We start from the raw sequence: 27,365 nt of genomic DNA, 5'->3' as shown, positions 1-27,365 counted from the left end.
AGCATGAACTTAAAGCATACAATGTGGTGATTTGATACTGTATATATGGCAAAGTGAATACAACAACAAGGTTAGTTAACACCTCCTTCACCTAACATTTACCTTTCTGCTGTTGTTACTATGGTGAGAACAATTAGATCTACTCCTTGGGTAATTTTCAAGTACATAATGCATTACTGTTAACTACAATCACCATGCTTTAGATTCCCAGAAATCAATGCTCTCATAACTGGAAGCTTGTACCCTTCAACCAAAACCTCATTTCTCCCATTCCCCAGCCCTTGGCAACCACCAATCTACTGTTTGTATGAATTCAGCTTTTTAAAAACTCTATATACAAGTGAGATCATAAAGTATTTGCCATTCTCTGACTTACTGCACCTAACAACCTAGTGTTCTCAAGGTTCATCCAAGATGCAAATGGCAGGATTTCCTTCTTTATTATGACTGAATAATAATTCCACTGTATATATACACCACATTTTTCTTACCCACTCATCCATCAATGAAGACACAAGGTTTTCCCATGTCTTGGCTACTATGAATAATGCTTTAATAAACATGGAAGTAAAATTATTTCTTTGAGATCCTGATTTCAATGCCTTTGGCCCTATCACCAGAAGTGGGTTGCTGGACCATACAGTAGTTCTACTTTCTATATTTTGAGGAACTTCCATTCTATTTTCCACAATGGTTATAGTTATTTTTATGTTTTCTATCTTTTAACATTCATATTAGAGTTATATATCACCATATTACAGTATTGGAGTAATCTGAATTTGACAATATACTTATCTTTACCATTGCATTTTACATCATCATATGTTTTTACGTTACTAGTTAGCATCCTTTCATTTCAGCCTGAAGAACTTTCAGCATTTCTTGTAAGGCAGGTCTAAGAGTGAAGAACTCCTGTAGCTTTTCTGTGTCTGGGAAAATCTTCCTAACTCCTCTGTTTCTGAAGGACAACTTCGCTGGGTGAAATATTCTTGGTTGGCAGCTTTTTTCTTCCAGTACTTTGTATCATCCTACTCTCTCCTGGCCTGCAAAGTTTCTGCTGAGAAATATGCTGTTAGTCTTATAAGGGTTTTTTTATAAGTGACAAATTTGTTTTTTCTTACTACTTTCAAGATTCTCTGTCTCCTTCACTCTCCACATCTAATTGATCATCAAAATTCATCTGCATTCTCCATGGTATTTCTTCTCCATTGCTATTGCTGCCTAGCCATTATTTCTTGTCTGAATCATTTCTTTGGTCTCTTTCCTCCCTCATTCCAGTCTTCTGCATTTCATACTCTCTCGGCATTTAAAACTCACATCCGATGACATCACTCCATGGTTCTATCAGAGTAATAGTTCTGTCAATTTGGGGCTTACAAAGGCTTGCATGATCTGGCTGATGTCTCTTTCTTGGTTTTATCTCACAACTGCTAACACATACTTATCAGTCACTCCCTCTAACAGCAGGAGTGTATACCTTAATTATTAAATGCAGCTCATAAACATTCTTGTTTGTGGTCTATCTGATCCCTCTAGAGTAATTTTTAAACATGGGGACCATGCATGGGTTTCAGAGGCAACTATCAATTCCCTAAAATTGAGTGTAGAATTTTGTATGCAAAATCATACTTGTATTGTCCTGGGAAGAAATATTATCTGATCCTCCATAACCTAGAAAGAGCAACCAATATCCTAAATGGTGATATTCTTAAGAAAAAGAATGTCATGTTCATCTTTAATTTCACACCTATCACTTTATGACAACAGAACACAAATGCTTTTGTATTCTTATAAATATACATAAGCAAATATACAGAAGCAATTGATATGTTATTTGTATATTTTATTTAGGCAAATTTTCTGTGGTCCTTGACCAAGCAACATACTTTGCATCCTCTGCATTCCCTAAAAATATTACATTTTCTTAACAGAAATTCGTAATTTTTTCTAAAACTTGTAATTCTCACCAATAGAGTCTCACCTCAAATATAGTCTCCTCAAAGTAAGGCTTGACCCAGTCCCTTAGCCTAAGCTTAATAATCACCTGAGATTTCTTATGTTTATTTGTTTTACTTTAAAATTTCATACCTTTGTTTTAGTTACTTCTTCTCACTCAGCCTGCAAAATGTCACCCACCCTGGTCATCAATCAATTCAATATACTTTTATAATAACCAACAGATAGTTAAAGATTTATCTTAGAAGTACTGGTACACTGATAAACAATATCCTACTGTATAACACAGGGAACTATATTCAATACCTTATAATAACCTATAATGGAAGAGAATCTGAAAAAGAATACACACACATACATACACACATAAAACTGAATCACTTTGCTATACACCAGAAACTAACCCAACAATGTATATCAACTATAACTCAATAAAAAAATTTTTTAAAGAAATGCTGGTACTTTATTTTCAGGGTTAATCACTACATTAACTAATAACTGGCTCTTTTTAGCTTCAGTATCTTCTCTTTTAGTAACTTCTTCATGCTGAAGGAGTTCTCTTCACCAGCAAAACCAACTGAGAAATGACCCCTAGACATTACAGTAAGTCAAACAGCCCTACACAGTAATTCCCTTTAGAGATTGGTATGATAGGTACTGTCCTGATAAGGAAGACCCCATTAAATACACTTGAAACAAAGGTGAATGATTTTAGCAATATTGTTTCATAATGTAATTAGAGATAATAAAAGAGCAAAAAATTAAGTGTGCAGGAACAAACTACCCTGTGTAATATTTCTTACCATTTTATAGAGGTCTGAGACACTGATCTGGTCTGAATCCACTACTTCAAAGTCCTTTCGAGGCACCAGATCTAGGCCCAAATGCCTAAGAAAGAGAAAGACCACATTCAGCATGCCGTGTCCTCAGATTACTCACCTCTCTTTATGTGCCTGGAAGCCTATGCCAGCCATGACACTGTGGACAGAGATTCAGATGCTGCCTTATCAGGAATATGCCTTTATCCAGCTTAACTGTGACTCACAAAGAGTCAGACATGAACAACAATGTTCACCTTTAGATAAATAAATGAGGCTAGGAATTTTAAGACTGTGACAATTTTAGTCATCAAGCAGTTCTCCCTGTAATACTAAAAAAGGATTCATTCAGTATCACATTTGTTAACAGATTGCTTGAGTTCATTATGGATGGATTTTCTCATATCATTAATAAGTCACGTTTATTTTTCTATTTCCCCCTATCCTACAAGTATGAACAAGGCTCAATCATGCATTACTTTCACTGCTGCTGCTGCTGCTGCTGCTGCTAAGTCACTTCAGTCGTGTCCGACTCTGTGTGACCCCATAGACGGAAGCCCACCAGGCGCCCCCGTCCCTGGGATTCTCCAGGCAAGAACACTGGAGTGGGTTGCCATTTCCTTCACTAGGATAAAAAAATTATTTAGTGTCCAAGTAGATATGGAATTCAAAGTCAAATACAAAAATAAGCTCCTGGGAATTCCAGGAGGTCCAAAACTCTGTACTTTCAGTGCGAAGGGCACAGGTTCAATCCCTGGTTGGGGAATTGAGATCCTGCAAGGCATGTGGTATGGCCACAAAACAGGAAAACAATCACCTCCTAAAAGTATAAAACTCAAAGAAATGCATGTTTTGGTTGCGTTTTATCTCATTTTCAACTTAATTAATATTGACACTGGGTTATAGTAAAGACTTCACCACACATTAGCCAATATCTTAACACATTTTAGATGGAAGTTTAACCAGGGAGCACCACTACTGAAGAAAACAAAACTTCAAATATGTGGTGTAACTTGGGCAGAAGGAACAAGTGATGATGATTAATGGTACTCTTGCCTGGAGAATCCCATGGACGGAGGAGCCTGGTGGGCTGCAGTCCATGGGGTCGCTAAGAGTCAGACACGACTGAGCGACTTCACTTTCACACATTGGAGAAGGAAATGGCAACCCATTCCAGTGTTCTTGCCTGGAGAATCCCAGGGACGGGGGAGCCTGGTGGGCTGCCATCTGTGGGGTCGCACAGAGTCGGACACGACTGAGGTGACTTAGCAGCAGCAAGAGGTAAATAGGACACTGGAAATAACTCTGTACAGGAAGAGCTCTTAGGTTCAAATATGGTATATAATTTCTTTTCAATACATATTAAGTCCTTTCTCATTCTCTAGAACAACAGCTCTAAATCTGGAGGCCAATGGAATTAGGGGGTTGTGGAACCCCGCAACTACTTACACAAGTATGTGCATGTGTTCATGCATTCATTTTCTCTGAGAAGAGGGCCTATAACTCGCATCAGGGTTTCAGAGCTACTCTGTAATTGCTCTACTCTAAAACAAGTGTTATGAATTACTGCACCCAGCAAAGTATTCCATAGATGATGGAAGGAGAAGTATATATATATATTTCTCTTCACCTAGATTATGAACTATGTTTAGAATGCTAACATATGCTAACAAATTCTCTAGGCTCTGTCTGTGCATAAAACTCCCACTGAGAAATAAACCTTTACTACATTACACTGAGATCTGAAACTCTTATTTGAAATAAGTCATGTATACATCCAAAATGCAAAATTATTTTATTATAATTTATACCTTATTTTATAGGAAAAGGTTTTTTTTTATATTTTATATCAAGAGGTTCAAGAAATTGTAATAAGAAATAACACTGATAAAATAAAAATGAGAACTCAAACCTACATGAAGAAGCCATAAGTAAATACACTAATCACACAGACTAGTATGATTACTATGATCAAAAATTGAAATTTAGATGTATAGTTTTTGGCAGGCAAGAAAAAAGAAACCTATTTTCCTATTAAAGGATAAAAATCTCATATTTTTCTGTTATCTATTACTATAACTTGTTTTATTCTACAATAGAGAAATGTGAGTTTTTATCTAGTTTTTCATGATGAGAAAATCAGTAATACACTGTTGGCCTTAACTACAATAGTTCATAGTTTAAAGGTAAAACCATGCCATCAAATATGATTCTTGAAATTAATGCACTTAAATCTATAAGAGATTTTATATTCTGTCTTTATACCTCAAAGAGGTACTCCATTCAATCAGCTCTTATTAATTATTCTTAATTTCTCTGAAATAATTTCAGACCTCTGGCTTCTAATACTTACAGCATGTAAAGGCAGTAGTGTCACGGAGAGCAAGATATAGTTGAAGCCCATCCTTTCTATCTCTCTCATCTTAAAAATCAATTTATAATTTAATGAAGTTATGATAGCAAACATTCAGAATACTTTTACATGCATATGGAAAAACAGTGAAGAGATGACAAAAATGATAATAGAATTTGTATAAGAAAGTGAAATTAGACAATTTATCAACCTAAAACATTTTACAAATTTTCTGTAGTCATGCTGTGAAAACATCTTTAAATACAAAAATAAAGATTTCATACATATTCTTTAACCACTGGTGGTCACAAACTACAGGAGGTAGTCTCAATATTACAATAACTTAACAAAAAGAAAGACTGTACAAATAATCCAATCAAAACAGATGTTTTCATTACAATAGCTTAAGAAAAAATCCACATGGATCTAAGTCAGTAAGGCTATGAGAATACGTGCCCATGATAGTGCACCACAGGCAGTCTCCAGGAGCTTATCTGGAGGCATCTATGAAAACTCTACCTGCGCACTGTGAAAACCTTAGCTGGCTTGTCCATTCAATTATTCACCCATATATCCATCAACTCACACCAAAGACGCTCGCTGAGGATCTATCATGTAACATCAATGGTGTTAGATACAGGAAATAAGAGTAGTTTTGAGCCAAGCAAATGTTCATATCCAGCATGTTAATTCTCCCCTAAGAGCAAAGTGCTTTCCTTCTCCAAGAAGTCATTAGAACACAGTACTGTTGTTTCCTGTTTCATTATCTTAGGAAGTAAGAAAATGATTAACAGGTGATCTAATTAAACTGAATGATGATTTCCTTCTAAGATCATCTTCAATGGAAGAAAAGCAGTTTCCAAGAGCTAAATTGAAGAACTGTCCTCAGTTAAAGAAGGTAGAGATGCTGCACAGGGAGAAACAATACATGTTCACTAAAATTTCACCCTGTAAAAGAGATTCCTGGCTATTTCTTCCTATAGTATATGCTAAAAACAGTGAACGGTTAAGTGCAGGGGATGGTCAACTTAGTCTCTTCTCATAGCAAAGGAAGGTAGTACATCAGAGGAGTTAGGAGCATGCACTCTGATATTGGACTGCCTAGTTTGTATCTTGACTCTCCCACAAGTGGGACTCTTCTTGACTCTTCTCTACTATCATAGACTAGTGTAAGGATTAATCCACATAAAGCACTCACTACACTTCCAGCCACTGTGAACTGGTTCTGGTGTTACAATTATCATTATGTGTAACACCATCAGCTAAAATATGACTTAGAATACAAGGATTGTGATTAAAGAGAATGTCCAAAAAAAGACTCCTAAACAGATAGACACAAGCCGGAGGCATACAACTACATATGTATCTACATACAGACATAGTTCAAAATTGGGAGAGGAGTACAACAAGTTTATATATTGCCACCCTGCTTATTTAACCTATATGCAGAGTACACCACATGAAATGCCAGGCTGGATGAATCACAAGCTGGAATCAAGATTTCCAAGAGCAATAAAAACCACAGATATGAAGGGGATATCACTCTAAAGGCAGAAAATGAAGAGGAACTAAAGGGCCTCTGGATGAGGGTGAAAGAAGATAGTGAAAATGCTACCTTAAAACTCAACATTCAAAAAATTAAAATCATGGCATCTGGTCCCATCACTTCATGGCAAATAGAAGGGGTAAAAAATGGAAGCAGTGACAGATTTTAGGTTTCTGGACTCCAAAATCACTGCAGATAGTGACTGTAGCCATTAAATTAAAAGACATCTACTCCTTGGAAGAAAAGCTATGACAAACCTAGACAGCATATTAAAAAGCAGAGACATTAATTTACCAACAAAGGTCCGTCTAACCAAAAATATGGTTTTTCCATTAGTCATGTATGAATGTAACAGTGGGACTATAAAGAAGGCTGAGCGCCAAAGAATTGATGCTTTCAAATTGTGGTGCTGGAGAACTCTTGAGAGTCCCTTGGACTGCAAGGAGATCAAACCAGTCAATCCTAAAGGGAATCAACCCTGAATACTCATTGGAAGGACTGACACCAAAGCCGAAGCTCCAATACTTTAGCCGTCTCGTTGGAAAAGACTCTGATGCTGGGAAAGACTGAAGGCAAAAGGAGAAGGGGGCGACAGAGGATGAGATGGTTAGACAGGATCACTGACTCAATGGACATAAATTTGAGCAAACTCTGGGAAATAGTGAAGGATAGAGGAGCCTGGTATGCTGCAATCCATGGGGTCGAAAAAGTTGGACACAACTTAGTGACTGAACAACAACCACAAAATACATGTAGTATCGAACTGCTTCCAGAATGGTCTTACTAAAGGCTTAGGTGAATGCGTGTTTAGTAGCTCAGTGGTGCTGGACTCTTTGTGACCCTTAGGACTTAGCCACCAGGCTCCTCTATCCATGGAATTTTCCAGGCAAGAATACTGAAGTGGGTCTCCAGTTCCTCCTCTGGGGGATCTTCTCGACCCAGGGATTGAACCTATGTCTCCTGCACTGCAGGTAAATTCTTTACCCTCTGAGCCGTTGGGAGAGCTTAGGTGAACGTCTTCATAAAAATATTTAGTCTTCTTTCACCATTGGTTATTAATCACTATAATCACAATATTATTAATCACAATAATTAATGGATTAATCATTCAATAATTTCAAAAATTCAATAAATATTTCTTAGCACCTACTCTATGCTAGGCTCATGCTGAACTAAGGGACACAGCAGTGAATGAGACATATTTCTGCTCCTACATTCTTTTAGGTGTGCCTCTCAAAAGTTCTAAATCTAACAAATTCTTTGAGTTTTACATGTCTTTTGAATGTTCCATTTTATATTTTCTTTTTAAAATATAATTTTATTTTTTTATTTCTGTTTGGCTGTGCTGAGTTTTTGTTGCTCTCCAGCTGTGTTATGGAGGCTTCTCATAGCAGTGGCTTCTCTTGCTGCAGAGCACAGGCTCCAGGCTGCATGGGCTTCAGTAGTTGTATAGCCCATGGGCTCAGTACTTGTGACCCTCAGGCTCTAAAACATAGGCTCAATAGTTGAGGTACACGGGCTTAGTTGCTCCAGATCATGTGTGACCTTCCTGGATCAGGGATCGAACCCAAGTCTTCTACATTAGCAGGTGGATTCTCAACCACTAGAACATGGACACTCTCTAGTCTACTGTATCTTCTTCCTTCTGGGTTTCCTCATCTGAACCACAGAACACAGAAAACAACCTGAAGTTAACTAATAATATATGATGGATGTTTTAAGGCATTTAGGACTTATTAGGTTGGTGCAAACACAACTGCAGTTTTTGCATTGCTGAAATTTGCCATTTGATATTGGAATACAGTTTTAATAAATGTGACTATGTTATTTTAATTATATCATTTAAATTACGTAACATTTTAAAGCACATTTCTTACTCTATGTTTTTTTGCTAATGACTTATTGCTGCTGCTGCTGCTGCTAACTCACTTCAGTCGTGTCCGACTCTGTGCGACCCCATAGACGGAAGCCCACCAGGCTCCCCCGTCCCTGGGATTTTCCAGGCAAGAACACTGGAGTGGGTTGCCATTTCCTTCTCCAATGTGTGAAAGTGAAAAGTGAAAGTGAAGTCGCTCAGACGTGTCCGACCCTTAGCGACCCCATGGACTTATTACTTTCTGTTTATTTTAAATTTATTTCAGACAATGGAAATGATGTTAGACAAAAAGCAAATTCGAGTAATTTTCTTATTTGAGTTCAAAATGGGTTGTAAAACAGCAGACACAACTTGCAACATCAGCAACGCATTTGGCTCAGGAACTGCTAACGAACGTACAGTGCAGTGGTGGTTCAAGAAGTTTTGCAAAGGAGATGAGAGCTTTGAAGATGAGCAGCACAGTGCCTGGCCATTGGAAGTTGGCAGTGACCAACTGAGAGCAATCATCAAAGCTGATCCTCTTAAAACTACATGAGAAATTGCCAAAGAACTCAACACCAACCATTCAACCATTCTACAGTCGTTTCGCATTTGAAGTGAAGTGAAGTGAAAGTTGCTCAGTCATGTCCCACTCTTTGTGACCCCAAGGACTATACAGTCCATGGAATCCTACAGGTCATAATACTGGAGTCCATAGCCTTTCCCTTCTCAAGGGCATCTTCCCAACCCAGGGACTGAACCCAGGTCTCCTGCATTGCAGACAGATTCTTTACCAGCTGAGCCACAAGGGAAGCCCAAGAATACTGGAGTGGGTAGCCTATCCCTTCTCCAGGGGATCCTCCCAACTCAGGAATCGAACTGGGGTCTTCTGCACTGCAGGCGGATTCTTTACCAATTGAGCTATCAGGGAAGCCTTAGCATTTGAAGATAACTGGAAAGGTGAAAAACCTTGGTAAGTGGGTGCCTCATGAGCTAACTAAAAATAAAAAAAATCATTGTTTTGAAATATCATCTTCTCTTATTCCGTGTGGAACACAATAAACTGTGGAAAATTCTGAAAGAGATGGGGATACCAACCACCTGACCTGCCTCTTGAGAAACCTGTATGCAGGTCAGGAAGCAACACTTAGAACTGGACATGGAACAACAGACTGGTTCCAAAGAGGAAAAGGAGTACGTCAAGGTTGTATATTGTCACCTTACTTATTTAACTTATATGCAGAGTACATCATGAGAAACGCTGGGCTGGAGGAAGCACAAACTGGAATCAAGATTGCTGGCAGAATTATCAATAACCTCAGATATGCAGATAACACCACCCTTATGGCAGAAAGTGAAGAAGAACTAAAGAGCCTCTTGATAAAAGTGAAAGAGGAGAGTGAAAAAGTTGGCTTAAAGCTCAACATTCAGAAAACTAAGATCATGGCATCTGGTGTCATCACTTCATGGGAAATAGATGGGGAAACAGTGGGAACAGTGGCTGACTCTATTTTTCTGGGCTCCAAAATCACTGCAGATGGTGATCGCAGCCATGAAATTAAAAGACGCTTACTCCTCGGAAGGAAAGTTATGACCAACCTAGACAGTATGTTAAAAAACAGAGACATTACTTTGCCAACAAAGGTCCATCTAGTCACAACTATGGTTTTTCCCATGGTCATGTATGGATGTGAGAGTTGGACTATAAAGAAAGCTGGCCGCCGAAGAATTGATGCTTTTGAACTGTGGTGCTGGAGAAGACTCTTGAGAGTCCCTTGGACTGCAAGGAGATCCAACCAGTCCATCCTAAAGGAGATCAGTCCTGGGTGTTCATTGGAAGGACTGATGTTGAAGCTGAAACTCCAATACTTTGGCCACCTGATATGAAAAGCTGACTCACTTGAAAAGACCCTGATGCTGGGAAAGATTGAGGGCAGGAGGAGAAGGGGATGACAGAGGATGAGATGGTTGGATGGCATCACCGACTCAATGCACATGGGTTTGGGTGAACTCCGGGAGTTGGTGATGGACAGGGAGGCCTGGAGTGCTGTGGTTCATAGTGTCGCTAAGAGTCAGACATGACTGAGCAACTGAACTGAACTGCTCTTATTCTAGGCAACAAAAGCAAACCATTTCTTGATCAAATTGTGACTTGTGACTAAAAGTGGATTTTTTACGACTAGCTCAGTTGCTGGACTGAGAAGAAGCTCCAAAGCACTTCCCAAAGCCAAACTTGCATCAAAAAAGGTCATGGTCACTATTTGGTGGTCTGATCCACTACTCAGGTGAGTAGTGGGTCATGGTCATGGTCACTGTTAGCTAGTCTGATCCACTACTGCTTTCTGAACGCTGGGGAAACCATTATATCTGAAAAATATGCTCAGCAAATTGATGAAATGCATTGAAAATCGCAATGGCTACAGCCAGGCATTGGTTAACAGAAAGGGCCCAATTATTCTCCATGACAATGCCCGACCACATGTCATACAACCAATGCTTCAAAAGTTGAATGAAGTTTTGCTTCATCCACCATTATTCACCTGACATCTCACCAACTGACTACCGCTTCCTTTAAGCATCTTGACAACTTTCTGCAGGGAAAATACTTCCATAACCAGCATGATGCAGAAAATGCTTTTCAAGAGTTCACTGAATCCCAAAGCATGGATTTTTACAGTACAGGAATAAGCAAACTTATTTCTCATTTGCAAAAATGTGTTGATTGTTATAATGATTCCTATTTTGATTAATAAAAATGTGTTTGAGCCTAGTTATAATGATTTAAAATTCATGGTCCAAAACTGTAATTACTTTTGCACAAACCTTATAGTTCTTCCCTAGAATCAGTTGAGAAAAGCAATAGATACTAAGATTTTCTGTGGGCAGTGACCTTTTCTAATAAAAGAAGCATGCTGCTGCTGCTGCTGCTGCTAAGTCGCTTCAGTCGTGTCCGACTCTGTGCGACCCCATAGACGGCAGCCCACCAGGTTCCGCCGTCCCTGGGATTCTCCAGGAAAGAACACTGGAGTGGGTTGCCATTTCCTTCTCCAAAGAAGCATATATATATATATATAACAAATGAAAACATGGTATACTTATATTTACATAATAATAAAATGTAGGACTAACACCCAAAAAAGATGTCCTTTTCATTATAGGGGACTGGAATGCAAAAGTAGGAACTCAAGAAACACCTGGAGTAACAGGCAAATTTGGCCTTGGAGCATGGAATGAAGCAGGGCAAAGGCTAATAGAGTTTTGTCAAGAGAACGCACTGGTCATAGCAAACACCCTCTTCCAACACCACAAGAGAAGACTCTACACATGGACATCACCAGATGGTCAACACTGAAATCAGATTATGTTCTCTGCAGCCAAAGATGGAGAAGCTGTATACAGTTAGCAAAAACAAGACCAGGAGCTGACTGTGGCTCAGATCATGAACTCCTTATTGCCAAGTTCAGACTTAAAGTAGGGAAAACCACTAGACCATTCAGATATGACCTAAATCAAATCCCTTATGATTATACAGTGGAAGTGAGGAATAGATTTAAGGGACTAGATCTGATAGACAGAGTGCCTGATGAACTCTGGACAGAGGTTCGTGACGTTGTAAAGGAGACAGGGACCAAGACCATCCCCATGGAAAAGAAATGCAAAAGAGCAAAATGGCTGTCTGAGGAGGCCTTACAAATAGCTGTGAAAAGAAGAGAAGCGAAAAGCAAAGATATAAGCATCTGAATGCAGAGTTCCAAAGAATAGCAAGGAGAGATAAGAAAGCCTTCCTCAGTGATCAACGCAAAGAAATAGAGGAAAACAACAGAATAGGAAAAACAAGAGATCTCTTCAAGAAAATTAGAGATATCAAGGGAACATTTCATGCGAAGATGGGCTCGATAAAGGACAGAAATGGTATGGACCTAACAGAAGCAGAAGATATTAAGAAGAGGTGGCAAGAATACACAGAAGAACTGTACAAAAAAGATCTTCACGACCAAGATAGTCATGATAACGTGATCACAGACCTAGAGCCAGACATCTTGGAATGTGAAGTCAACTGGGCCTTAGAAAGCATCACTACGAACAAAGCTAGTGGTGGTGATGGAATTCCAGTTGAGCTGTTTCAAATCTTGAAAGATGATGCTGTGAAAGTGCTGCACTCAATATGCCAGCAGATTTGGAAAACTCAGCAGTGGCCACAGGACTGGAAAAGGTCAGTCTTCATTCTAATCCCAAAGAAAGGCAATGCCAAAGAATGCTCAAACTACCACACAATTGCACTCATCTCACATGCTAGTAAAGTCATGCTCAAAATTCTCCAAGCCAGGCTTCAGCAATATATGAACCGTGAACTCCCAGATGTTCAAGCAGGTTTTAGAAAAGGCAGAGGAACCAGAGATCAAATTGCCAACATCCGCTGGATCATGGAGAAAGCATGAGAGTTCCAGAAGAGCATCTATTTCTGCTTCATTGACTATGCCAAAGCCTTTGATTGTGTGGATCACAATAAACTGTGGAACATTCTGAAAGAAATGGGAATCCCAGACCACCTGACCTGCCTCTTGAGGAACCTGTATGCAGGTCAGGAAGCAACAGTCAGAACTGGACATGGAACAATAGACTGGTTCCAAATAGGAAAAGGAGTGCGTCAAGGCTGTATATTGTCACCTTGCTTATTTAACTTATATGCAGAGTACATCATGAGGAACGCTGGGCTGGAAGAAGCACAAGCTGGAATCAAGATTGCTGGGAGAAATATCAGTAACCTCAGATATGCTGATGACACTACCCTTATGGCAGAAAGTGAAGAGGAACTCAAAAGCCTCTTGATGAAAGTGAAAGAGGAGAGTGAAAAGGTTGGCTTGAAGCTCAACATTCAGAAAACGAAGATCATGGCATCTGGTCCCATCACTTCATGGGAAATAGATGGGAAAACAGTGGAAACAGTGTCAGACTTTATTTTTTTGGGCTCCAAAATCACTGCGGATGCTGATTGCAGCCAGGAAATTAAAAGACGCTTACTCCTTGGAAAGAAAGTTATGACCAACCTAGATAGCATATTAAAAAGCAGAGACATTACTTTGCCAACAAAGGTCCGTCTAGTCAAGGCTATGGTTTTTCCCGTGGTCATGTATGGATGTGAGAGTTGGACTGTGAAGAAAGCTGATCGCCGAAGAATTGATGCTTTTGAACTGTGGTGTTGGAGAAGACTCTTGAGAGTCCCTTGGACTACAAGGAGATCCAACCAGTCCATTCTAAAGGAGATCGATCCTGGGTGTTCATTGGAAGGACTGATGCTAAAGCTGAAACTCCAATACTTTGGCCACCTCATGCGACGAGTTGACTCACTGGAAAAGACTCTGATGCTGGGAGGGATTGGGGGCGGGAGGAGACAGGGACGACAGAGAATGAGATGGCTGGATGGCATCACTGACTCGATGGACATGAGTTTGAGTGAACTGTGGGAGTTGGTGATGGACAGGGAGGCCTGGCGTGCTGTGATTCATGGGGTTGCAAAGAGTCGGACACGACTGAGCGACTGAACTGAACTGAATCTCAGGGAACAAAATTAAAATGGTTATTATGTAGATATGGAGAGCTCTGCATTTAATTTAAACTCTGAATAAAATATTGACTATAGTACCAGTTTAGTTTTTATCCTGGGAAGTTCAAACTCGTGTTATGTTAAAGCAGATATATATTATGGGCATACAGTATAGATAACAAAACAAATATCAAATAACCCACAGACTAGAGATACTGACAATAATTTTCCTGGTTTTAAGACTCACACTTAAAAATAATCATGGTAAGGCCCTGCATAAACTATATGGGCTTTGGTGTCAGTTCTGGGTACAAACACCAGCTCTACCACTCACTACGCAACAAAGAAAAAGTGCTTCTGAGCCTTACTTTCCTCACAGGGTAAAATAGAGCTCGTGTCTTGGAAGAATATAATAGCATTTCATTATAACCATGTATACGAGTTAGACCAGGTACTTGCCACAGTGATACAGGTTGATGTACTCAAGAAACTATTAGTAGCTGTTATTAAGAGCTTCTGAAATAGATTCTGAAAAGGTAGAGCTATAAGGTCTAAGAGTCTAAAGAAAAAGGCACAGAGTTTAAAATTATATACGATTAATACTTCATTACATCAATTACAATGTAAAAATACATTCAGAAAATATTGATTGTGCACTCACAACATGCCAACATATGCTAAACTTCAATATTTTATGGTATTTTTAAGTGTTAGTGGAACAAGAAGTGTAGAGCTATGAGGGCATAAAAGGTGAACACGGATATGGTTATCGATGCTCAGCTGTTGCATGGAACAGTCTGAAACTCCAATACTTTGGCCACCTCATGCGACGAGTTGACTCACTGGAAAAGACTCTGATGTTGGGAGGGATTGGGACGACAGAGAATGAGATGGCTGGACGGCATCACCAGCTCGATGGACATGAGTTTGAGTGAACTCTGGGAGTTGGTGATGGATAGGGAGGCCTGGCATGCTGTGATTCATGGGATCACAAAGAGTCAGACACGACTGAGCGACTGACCTGAACTGAACTGAATGGTATGGAATGACTTCATTTTGCAGTACACCATCTCTTCTTTCAAATTAAGAAGAAATATTTTTAAAAGGGTTATTTAGTTCAAGTAAGAACCAGAGAGAATAGTCCCATCAGTTTGTCTTCTTCCTTTAATAATAGTAGACCTACAAAGTTCTCATTTAAGTTTTTTTAAGTGACTGTATTATCCACTGGGGGTAGAGGGGAAAATAGAATGAAGAACTAGGGAAAGAAAGAAATGGAAGGGGAGGGAGAAAGGAGGGAAGAAGATATAGAAACACCTGGAGAGGAGGATCACAGGAGGAAGGAGGGAGAAGGGTAAAAAGTGTGGGGGAATGTAATTACGTTCCTGATTTTGTTTATTAAAATGAACGTATAAACACTCCCCCCAAACACACACACACACACAAGCATGTTCCTACTTTGCTGAGAAAAAGTTATTAATGAAGGTGGAACAGCTCTGTACTTTGCTGATAGATACTTCAGTGTTCTCTGTCTTTTTCAAATATAATTTGAACTTGTTTCCAAGCTATCATCTTTAAGTTTTAAGATTTGACTGCAAAATATAATTGGTCTGTTCTGTAACTTTCATCATAAAGAGGTATTGATATTTCTAAAATATTTCTCTTGTTCATTTACTGATATGTATAGTGCAGTTAAACTGCAACATAGGATTTATATAACTGTTATTACCATCAGTTCAAGACTAACAATTTGCTTGGCACACAGGGATGATGTGTTTGCAAATTACTACTATTATTGATTGTTTAAAATAAATACAATGATACCATTTTATATATATTCTACTGTCTTGAGCAGAGGAGACAGGATCACCAGCTATGCCCATTACATTTGCTAAAATTTTTATTGCCCAAAGTTAGATTTACAAAATACTGTCTGATTTATGGTACATCTGAATCCATGTTATATCATACAAGGAATCTGTGATGTGTGCCAAGCAATCCTCAAGAGAGGCTGTAATTTAATGAAACAAATAAGGACAGGATATTGTCACTTCGAAAGGTCACAATTAACCAAAATTATTATTGTTATCTCTAGGAAAATAAAACAAAAAGCTAGGAAATGGTTGAGGAAAAGAGTAAACAGAGATTCAGTTTAGGCGGTGCAACATTCAGATGTCATATTGCCAGGAAAAGAACAAAGGCAATAAAAAGGAAATTCTGAAAAAATGATAAAAGAGAATTTCCCAGAGCCAAAGACCAGGTGACTTAGGACTGGAAGAGCCCATCAAACACCTAGTATAATAAAAGGGAGAAGAAAAACCAAAACCCACAGTGGGGCACATTAAGCCAATTATAAAAGACCAACTATATGACTCCATTTATATTAAATGTCCAGAATAGGCAAATCTTTAGAGACAGATGAGGGAGATGATAACTAAAAAACACAGCTACTTTAAGGGTGATAAAACTGATTCTGGTGATAGTTGTATTAAGTCTGTGAATATACTAAAAATCATTAAACTGTCTGATTTAAATTGGTGATCTGTACTCAGCCACAAAAAAGGACCCATTTGACTCAGTTCTAATGAGGTGGATGAACCTAGCGCCTATTGTACAGAGTGAAGTAAGTCAGAAAGACAAATATCGTATATTAATGCATACATATGGAATCTGGAAAGATAGTGCTGAGGAACCTATCTACAGGGCAGCGACAGAGACATAGAGAACAGACCTGTGGATATGGGTAGAGACTGAGGGAAGAGGGTGGGACGAATTGAGGGAGTAGCATTTAAACACACACATTACCACATGGAAAATCAGACAGCCAGCGGAAATTTGCTATGATGCAGGGAGCTCAAATCTGGTGCTCTGTGACAACCTAGAAGAGTAGGATGGGGCAGGAGGTGGGAGGGGACATATATATACCTATGACTAATTCATGTTGATGTATGGCAGAAACCAGCATAATACTGTAAAGCAATTATCCTCCAATTAAAAGTAAATAAATTAAAAAATAAAAAATTGGGGATCTGTATGGTATGTGAATAAAACTGCTAATGTTAATGTGTGTCAGTTGCTCAGTCATGTGCGACTTTTTGTGACTCTATGAACTGTAGCCCACCAGGCTCCTCTGTCCATGGAATTCTCTAGACAAGAATACTGGAGTGGGTGACCATTCCCTTCTCCAGGGGATCTTCCTGACCCAGGGACTGAACCCAGGTATCCTGCATTGCAAGCAGATTCTTTACATTCTGAGTCACCAGGGAAGTCACCAGGGAAGCTAATGTTAATAAACTTGTTTCAAAAAAGATATTTCAGTATTCTGGGAATGAAGGAAAAAATCTTATCTTCCTGTTCTCTTCCTGAATTCTTTTTTGAAGTCGTACTCTCTCTTCCTTTTTTATAGCATTTTATAATACATAATGAATCTTCTTGATTCTCTTTGAGGATACTCAGGAATTTTTAACGTTCTTTGCTAATCTCAAGCTCTCTCTGGGGCCAGGTATTTTATTCATCTCCCTTTTTTCCCTGTGAAAGTATTTCTTCAAATACCTGGTAATACTCGATTGTCCATTCAAATTTAAAAGGCACTGCTGCTGCTGCTAAGTCGCTTCAGTCGTGTCCGACTCTGTATGACCCCATAGACGGAAGCCCACCGGGCTCCCCCATCCCTGGGATTCTCTAGGCAAGAACACTGGAGTGGGTTTCCATTTCCTCCTCCAATGCGTGAAAGTGAAAAGTGCAAGTGAAGATGCTCAGTCATGTCTGACTCTTAGCGACCCCATGGACTGCAGCCTACCAGGCTCCTCCGTCCATAGGATTTTCCAGGCAAGAGTACTGGAGTGGTTTGCCATTGCCTTCTCCAAAAAGGCACTAGAGACATGCAGAGATTTTATACATGGGTGAATGGCTAGCAAATTTCTCTTTCTGGTAGGTGGAAGGGATCTGGTCATTATACTTTGAAACCCTTAAATGCCTCACAATGGAAGGTTTTCCAATAAAGTCCCAAGTCAAACTTTCGTTACCCAGTTTCCTATTAGGCAGTCTTCGTTCATCTAAAGGGGAAACAGCTGGCTGCCAGGCTTTCCACTCATGGAGGTGAACTATTACTTTACATACTTCTAAGCACCTCCTTTTTTAAGCTCCAGCACATACTCCCTTTCTTTCATGATTCTAGCAGCTGCAAGGTAGACCAGCTCCTTCATTAGCTAAGGTTTCCTCCATATTATAGGCTTCTTCTGTCACTGATCCTCCATCTATTTTTCAGCTTCTAGAAATGGGCTCATATTTCCCATTTATTGCTGGGCTTCTTCCATTCTTTAATTATTTTTATCATTTCAATCATGTCTTGAGGAGGACAGAAGCTAAACACTTGTTCTAAAATATACTTTTAGGTATATGTATATCTTAAATAGGAAGCAATCTAGTCACTTCAAAGTTCAACAGGCCCAATTTTAAGAGAATACGACAAAAGCATTTGAGAAATATATCAATTATTAAATCTGGAGGAAATAAAACCTGAGTACTGTCAAAGACCTATAATTTTACCTGTATGGCAATAGCAAATAAGCATACCCACTGCATAAATACAGGACTATTCTGAATGATAAATTAGTTAAGAATATTCTGAAGTACAGATGTAGACAGTTTCCGTTTGTAGTATATGCTTACTCAGATTCATTATATGACTATAAGATGCAAAGGACACTAAATTCACAAGAAATTAAAAGATACTGAAGGATGAAACAAAAGCTTATTCTGATTACTGGAGGTCTACGACCATGGAATTTGAGCTGGAAGAAACCCCAGAGGCTAATGCAGTCCAATTATTTAATTTTCTGGAAGTGAAAATAGAGGCTGAAAATAGAGACTGACAGAGTTTCAGTGAGTAGAACCAACCAGTGAATATCCTTTGCTATAAAGTAAAAGAAACAACTACTCTTGTAAAAACGATCAATGCTTAGTGGCGAATACAACCGTGTCTTTTCATTCCTAAAGATAAGCTTTGATCAGGTACAAACTCCATAAGGACTGAGTTATCATAAATGAAACTGAGAGATGCCCGAATGATATTCATACTTACTCATTGCCCCAGTCCAGGCGCACGGTGATGTGCCGCTTAACCTCCCGCACCTGATCCTGAGTCAGGTGACCAGACAGGAGCTGCCTTCGAAGGTCAATAAGTTCATTCATCACATGGCGCAGCTTGTAGAAAAGATCTACTTTATGTTTCTAAAAGGGCATTTTTGGTTTTGGGTGAAATAAAAAAGGGATATGGAAAGGGAAAAAAAAGAGAAACAGTTAAACTGTGAAAAGTGCTCATTTCTCTGAACCTCTAAAAAAATAAAAGGCAATGTTAAGAGAAGCTTATGTAAGAATCTTAAAACAATATCCTTAGTTCCTACTGTCTCAAAATCTCTATAAAGTGATATCTAACAACATAATTGACCTGGCTCATGTAAAATGCCATTTGGTTACTCTATCCTGGACTATTAATTTTCCAGTAAGTTACTAAACTCAATCACAACAAAAAGAAACACAGAAGCCTAGAGAGGTTTTCACTGACAGAAGTTACTCTGTATGTTACAACTAAGATTTCAACCATCCAGCAACATCTCTGGTTTCTCCAGAAGGATACTCAAGTTGCGGGAGGGAGGGAGAGAATCACTTGCCCTATTTTGAAGGAACTGCTCCAACATAAAGTTACAGTCTCTGGAGTGAGATTCATTCCAGGTTTCCAGGCCTCATCTAGTTTTAATTAGCTTTTGAAAACAGTATGCGTCCCCAGTGTCACAGATTTCTACTCTTTTCAGTTCAATAAAAAGTCTCACCTTTATAAAAGTTAAGTGGAAACATCTTAATGAACTTAATTATGGATATCACAGTGCTTTTAACCTTACAAGTAAAAACTGTAAATGCTATGACAGTACACAGATGCTTATCAAAAAGATTCATTTAAGAACACAGGATTAAAAACTAAAGTTCTATTTGCTCAGAAGTGAAATCTTGATTTTGGAATTTTTGATTCCTGTTTCTATTATAGAGAAGCACAATTTTATATGATAATTAAAATTCCTCAAATTTAACTAGTCCAAAAGAACGTTTATTTATTTATTTATTTATTTTTATTTAATTAGAGGCTAATTACTTTACATTATCGTATTGGTTTTGCCATACGTTGACATGAATCTGCCCCGGGTGTACATGTGCTCCCCAAAAGAACACTTTTAAGGACAGATCAATCTTTACGACAGTGTTAGTAAAGTCTCTATCTGGCATTTCCCCTAAAGAAACACTTGCCAAAATAAGCTGGATTCAAAATAAGCTGGCTATAAATAAATTTAAAATTATAAAAAGTAAATTACAAATTAGTAGAATCAGCTAATGTGTTTAAGTAGCCCTGACCTTATGATTACAATGTTTGGAACAACATGCTACTCAGAAATCATCTAATAGAGCATTAGATTTATAAAGGTCCATTTTAAAGAGAAATTATTTTTAACTATTAATAGACGACCTTAGTAATCACCCACTCTAACTCCATCAAGCTGTTCTTACTTTACTCAATGAACATATGAAGAAAAGTTAAGCACCCTGATGGTAAACAATGCTGGCAGACGGATAGGACCCAAATTTTCGCCAGCTCAAAAGCAACAAAGCCTAAGCAAATTGCATCTGCAAAACTGAGAGCTTGAAGCAACAGTGGCAATGTGCTGTTTTCTTCCAGCACATGCATTTCTTTTTGACAAATCAGGGCCACCTGTCTAAATTTAAAATAGGAAGTTAGGATTAATACTTTCCCATCAAGCCATATGCAACAATCTACTATACAGACATACAAGCATTTATTCATTCACTCAGTTAACAAACACTTATGGAGCACCTGCTGAGTGCTATCACTTTGCTGTGATCCTAAGTCCCCGCTCTCATGGTGCTTTCATTCTAGACAGCAGAGACAGACCATACAGGCAAATACATAATGGTGGTGAGATATACATAACATCTCATATACAAATACATAATTCTAAGAAAAAAAAATTAAAGCAGAACAGGAACAATGGGTGACCGAGGGTGGGTTGGCTGGGGAACAAGAGAAGGTACTGCTTCAGGTAAAATAGTCAGGGAAAGGCTTCTTTGAGAGCTGAATGTTAAGTAGAAACCTGAATGAAATATGGTGACAACATTTAGGAAAACTGGGGAAATTTTACAGATGTGAGAAATAGCAGGAGCAAATGCCTCACGTGGAAGCAGACTTGGCATATTCACAGAGAATAAACAGATCAGTGCACCTGAAGAAAAGCGAACAAGGGGGAAAGTGGTGATCATGCAGGGAGAGGCAACATGGGACCAGATTAGGCTGGGTCTTTGTTAATTACGTTAAGGGCTTTAGCTTTTATTCCTAGCAAGATTGGAAGCCCCTGGAGATTTGGAGCAGAAAAGTAATGCGATATGACACAAGTCCAGAAAGCGTTACTCTGAGTGCTCTGTGTAAAGAGACAGTGGGGGTTCCAGATAGGAAACTATTGCAACAATCCACAAGATGATGGCTGACAGGACAAAGGTAAGAATAGTAAAGGTAAACATTTCAGAGTTTGGAACTTGGACATGTTTTACAGTTAGAGCTGTCAATATCTGCTGATAGACTGGATGTGAGATATGAATGGAGTCAAGGATCATTCTTTTTCCTAGACCAAGAAGCAGGCCTGGAAGAGGCAAACAAGGTTCAATTTGGACATGCTAAGTTTGACAGTGAGTTTCAACACTTAGAGGTCAGAAAAGTGAGGAGACTCTAGCAAAGGAAACTAAGAAGCAAGCAGTGAGGTGAGAGTATAGAAAACAGGAGTTAAAAGACTTTGTTAAATGCACTGAGAGGTTACGTAAAACACAGACAGAACTGGCCACTATTCTTGGCACTGTGGTGCCACTGATGGGAAGGCTAGAGTGACCTCAAGATTAATGGGAAAGCAGGGAACTGAGACAGAGCACAGACAACACTTCTGTAGAACTCTTACTACCTGGAAGCAGAGAAATGGGGTCGCAAAACAGGGTTGTGCTATTAGGAAAGAGTTAGTCACTCAGTCGTGTCCAACTCTCTGCAACCCCATGGCCTGTAACCCACCAGGATCCTCTGTCCATGGAATTTTCCAGGCAAGAATATTGGAGTGGGTTGCCATTTCCTCCTTCGGGGGATCTTCCCAACCCAGGGATCGAACCCAGGTCTCTCGCATTGCAGGTAGATCCTTTACCATCTGAGCCACCAGGCAGGATTTTTAAAAATAAAACACAATTTTAGGCTATTTGTATACTGAAGGGAATAATTTGGTAGAGGGGAAAATTTGATGATGCAGGTGTTAAATCCTTGAGTTGTCAAGAAGAGATGTGTCCCAGGTTAAAAGAGGAGGTTATGCTTAAGCAGGATATTCCATTGTCACAGAAAGGAAAGGCACACAACTGAGTAATGACACCAGCAGTCAGGAGATTTGGTAACAGAACTAAATTTTCCCTTTGGATGTTTTATTCTCAAGGAAATAAAAAGCAAGGTCATCAGCTGAGAGTGAGTAGAGTGGGAGGGGGTGTTAGAGGTTTGAGAATAGAAGAAAAGATACTAAAAAAAAGTTTCATAGAGAGTGGTAGCAAATTGTCAGGGGAAAGATAGCTCAACTGTTAGATGGTTTTGACTTTGTGAACACTAATTAAAAGTGCAGTTTTGTGCTTATTTTAAATCACATATAATGAAGTATATTGATATTGAAATATCACATATATATGTATGTATATACATGTGTATGCATATACACACGCACACACATATACTCACATACACATACATACAATATCTATATAACAAACATGCACGCACACATACATGTACTATCCATGAAAGAATATACTAATAAATTCTTCTAAAGCGTTGCTGCTGCTGCTAAGTCACTTCAGTCGTGTCCGACTCTGTGTGACCCCATAGACAGAAGCCCACCAGGCTCCCCCTTCCCTGGGATTCTCCAGGCAAGAACACTGGAGTGGGTTGCCATTTCCTTCTCCAATGTGTGAAAGTGGAAAGTGAAAAGTGAAAGTGAAATCGCTCAGTCGTGTCCGACCCTTAGCGACCCCATGGACTGCAGCCTACCAGGCTCCTCCATCCATGGGATTTTCTAGGCAAGAGTACTGGAGTGGCTTGCCATTGCCTTCTCCGTCTAAAGCGTTACATGGTTATTTATTTTTTTAAATCCTGAGTTTCTAACAGATTGTATTTTCCAAAGATGACAATAATATCCCCCCTCCCAAGTGATCTTCTGCAAAAATATGAATCTGACACTCCCCTAGAATGAACTGGAGCCCATTTCTTTCCTTTTCTGGCTGTGTCTTGCAGCTAGGAGGATCTTGATTCCCCGGTCGGGGATTGAAACTGAGCCACCGAATGAAAGCATGGAGTCCTGACCTTTGCACTGCCAGAGAAGTCCCTGGAACCTATTTCTTTACAGCCTTAAATCTGGGCAGGCCCTAAGACTGCTCTGACCAATCCAGTGGTGAGCTGGAACAGCAGTGAGTAGGCTAGTTCTAGAGACAGCCCTTAACTAGTCTGGCGGCTTCTGTTTCCTGTCTCTTGGAATACATGGGAGCCTTGGAATACTTGGAAGGCTGCCTCTCAGAATCCAGCTGCAATGCTGTGAAATGCCCAAGCTATGTGGAGAGGCCACAAGGAGACACTCCACTAAGCCATCTCAGCCGTGGGGGTGAGCCATGTCAGATGCCACGCCTAGCTGAGCCACACCTTCAAGAGTACAGCTTCCACCAACATGTGACTACAACAGAATGATAAACCCTATGTGAAACTGCCCAGTTGATCTCACTATATCCAGAGAAGAATGAAATATAATAAATTGCTGTTTTAAGCCACTAAGCTTTGGGGTAGTTTGTTATGTAGATACACCAGCACAACTGTATGGTATTTTTTTCTAATAGAAAAATCAGTTACTCTTTCTAATTATATAAAGCTGGGAATACTAATCTGCAATAAGAAAGAAACAGACCATACAATCAGAAAGCAGCCCTATTATAATCAATGTGGTGCTAACTTCTTTTTCCAGGCCAACCTAATGGCCTCTTTGACCATAGGTCCTAGCACTAGAGGCTCCACCAGCATTGCTCAGACACCACACAGTACCCAGCAGAAGAGAACACACCATTCAACGTGAACAATCTGGGAGACTGACTCCAGAGCACACAATTTACCTGCGAGCACTTGATGCCACAGGACAGCTAAATATCCCATGCAGGCTGAAAAATTATTTTCTTCTGAGAAACCTGCTCCTCAGTAGACCAAACTAACAGTATATAAGGGATACACCATTGGTTCCAGATCACCACAATAAAGTGAGTATGAACATAAAGAGAGTCACACAGATTTTTTTGGTTTCCCAGTGCACATAAAAGTTAGGTTTGCACTAAATTGCAGTCTATTAAATGTGCAATAACAATAATGTCTAAAGAAACAATGTATATATCTCAATTTAAAATATCTTATTGTTAAAAAATGCTAACCATCATCTGAGCCTTTTGTGAGGAGGAAGAGGAGTATGATAACAACAATTACTGATCACAGATCACCTTAACAAATATTATAATGAAACAGTTTGAAATATTAAAAGAATTACCAAAATGAGACAGAGACATGAAGTGAGCAAATGCTGTGGGGAAAATGGCACCAACAGACTTGCTCTGTACAAGGTTGCCACAGACTTCAATTTGAAAAAAAAAAAAACCAAAACACTGTATCTGTGACGCACAACAAAGCAAAGCACAATTAAACCAGGTATACCTGTAATCAGATTGGCAATAAAATTTAGTTCCTGCATAATCATCCCTAGTTACTATCATTGCTAAAACAAAAGGAGAAAAAAAAAAGTTTTAAGGAGATGAAAAATCTTAGTAACATATTTACCCTCCGCAAAAGCTCTAAAATATTTGTCAAGAATGGTCACAGAATGTTTGGAAAGTACAGTGAAGAGCCAGCAAAAACCATACATTTAGAATAATTTAACTACTTTGCAAGCACAAGCAGGTAGAATTTACCTTATCAATGTGAAAGAATTCTTGGAGCTCTGCAGAAATACTCCTGATTTAAAAATTAATTTTATTAAACTACTAGTAACTCAGTGTTGAAAGAAAAATTGTGCTGCAATAATGCCTCTAAGTCAGTAAATGAGCAAAGCTGTAGATTATCCATCATAAACCAAGCTAACCTTATTTTACAGCTACATATGCACAGACTGTTTAACATAAAATAATAGGACTATAAAAATCTAACTTAAAAAATTACATCAAAAGTACTGCTCTTATCAAAGAGAACAAAGGGGTTGCCATAAGTGCTGAAAACTTTAGGTCAAAATCAATGTACTAGAAACTAAACACTGCACCTAAAGTTTAAGTGGTTAAGGGAAGATTCCCAGACCTCTCTCCATTTCATCTCTTACTTTCAAACATTCTTTTATTTATATATATATATATATGTAGGTGGCTTTATTTACTCCTTTAATTTCTGTCAAAATTTTGATGCATCATTCTTAAATATTAATGGAAAAAACAATATATTAATATAACAAAAAAAGCATTCCAGGAATAAAAGAACATTTCAAAGAAACAATAATCAACATTCTGGAAAGCATAATGATTATAGTATATCCTTGAAAAAAGAACAGGAGATAACAAAACAGGAGAAAAAGATCTAGAGCCCCAAAAGCTCACGGCAGGTAGAAAGAGGATAGCTGTAATTTAAAACAAAATTCAGTAATAATGACAGACTAAAACTTTGAGGAATTCTTCCAGAGAGTTCCTGGATAAATGAGTGAGAAAATATAAGAAAACTAGTGAATCATTCTAGGATGTCCAATACTAAGAAAAAAATTTCTAGGAAAAAAAATTTATAAAAACAGATAGAAAGAAACTGCCAAAGAAGTAATACAATAATTATTGTACAATACTGTATTGTACAATACAATATTCCAGAACTGAAGTAAACTAGTTTCCAGAATGAGAGAACTCATTGCACAGCTGGCATAATCAATGGAAAAATACAACTAAGACATATCACTGGAAAACTGCAGACCACTGGGGACAAAGAGATGATCCTAAAATCTTTCATGGAAAACACCTTGTCAATAAAAGACTCAGGAACTAGAACGACATTGGACTTCGCAGTAACAAGACTGGAAGCTAGAAAATAATAAAGTAATACTTTAAAACTTCTGCTCATTATTTGTAATCAAGAATTTTATATCAAGTCAAACCATCAATCAAGGTAAGGGTGGTCTAAAGACATTTCAAGTATGCAAAATCTCAAACATATTCTCCTACACACTTTTCTCAGGAAGTTCTGGAGAAAGTAATTCATCAAATGAGGAAGTAAACCAGGAATCAAAGTGACATTGGTTTAATGCAGGAGACAAAGGAACATAGGAGAGGGGCAAAGAAATCCTCAGGCTACACAGGAGGTTGGAGGGCTCCATACAGGTTGTCACTGGGGAAAAAAATTAAACTAAAAAAAACACCCTAAAGTATCTGAACATATTCAAAGGAAATCTTCATTTCTGCCAGAAGACTAGGAGGAAAACACATGAAACAAAACAAAAAGCAACAATAATTAATATTAAAAAAAACAAATTTACACAAGAAAGGAAATGTAACTTTAATTCTCTGTATGGCTCAGAGGCAAAAGTAGTTACACAGGCATAGTAACAGCTACATAGTGACCTAACCAAAAAAAAGAGATGATAAAACTATTTCGGAAGTGCTGGAGGATGGAAAGAGTATATGTGTATGGAGAAAAACATTCAAAGATCAATTCTTATCTTCTATAGTAAGAAATAATTAAATAACATCTAAACAGAAAAATCAAAATATATGTTAAAAGAATATTTAGAAATATGAAATAAAAGAAGAGCTAAAAGAACTTAAAAACTTAAGTATGGACCTGCAATCAGGAATGGAAAGAGATAAGGCCAAAAATTACTATTTTTCACTAAAGGCCTAGTTATTTTTAATATATTATTTTTAAATTCATATAAACATATTTGATTATCTTAAAAAATGAACTTAAATAACCCTTACCATAAAACGCCTCCCCTACCCTAAGTGTGTTTCTCTGGGTCACAAAGTTAAACAGAGTCTCAATTCAGCTTTCACTGCTGCTTATTACTTTAAATATTAACAAATGAAAGCAGCCAAACCTGCCCAAGTGCAGTGATTCCCTGCCAGAATCAACACAAAAGCTAGATCATTTATACGTCTCATTCCCA

The 27,365-nt window shown here is 38.5% G+C and overlaps 1 protein-coding gene across 1 annotated transcript in view; it reads right to left on the bottom strand.

Annotated features, from left to right (window-relative positions):
• Positions 1-27,365, bottom strand: part of DOCK3 (dedicator of cytokinesis 3) — a 276,998-nt gene that overhangs the window by 154,881 nt on the left and 94,752 nt on the right. Inside the window, exons 6-7 of the mRNA XM_088831600.1 lie at positions 19,154-19,302; positions 2,760-2,844 (exon numbers count right to left, since the gene is read on the bottom strand). Coding sequence (XP_088687726.1) covers positions 2,760-2,844; positions 19,154-19,302 — 234 coding nt within the window. The remainder of the gene's footprint in view (positions 1-2,759; positions 2,845-19,153; positions 19,303-27,365) is intronic.

The sequence above is a fragment of the Moschus berezovskii genome, chromosome 24 (assembly GCF_049115385.1).
Source record: "Moschus berezovskii isolate FMDL1 chromosome 24, NW_MosBer_1.0, whole genome shotgun sequence".
Lineage (NCBI taxonomy): Eukaryota > Metazoa > Chordata > Mammalia > Artiodactyla > Moschidae > Moschus > Moschus berezovskii.
Note: the sequence above shows the minus strand (reverse complement) of the source record. Positions and strands in the feature narration are given on the sequence as shown.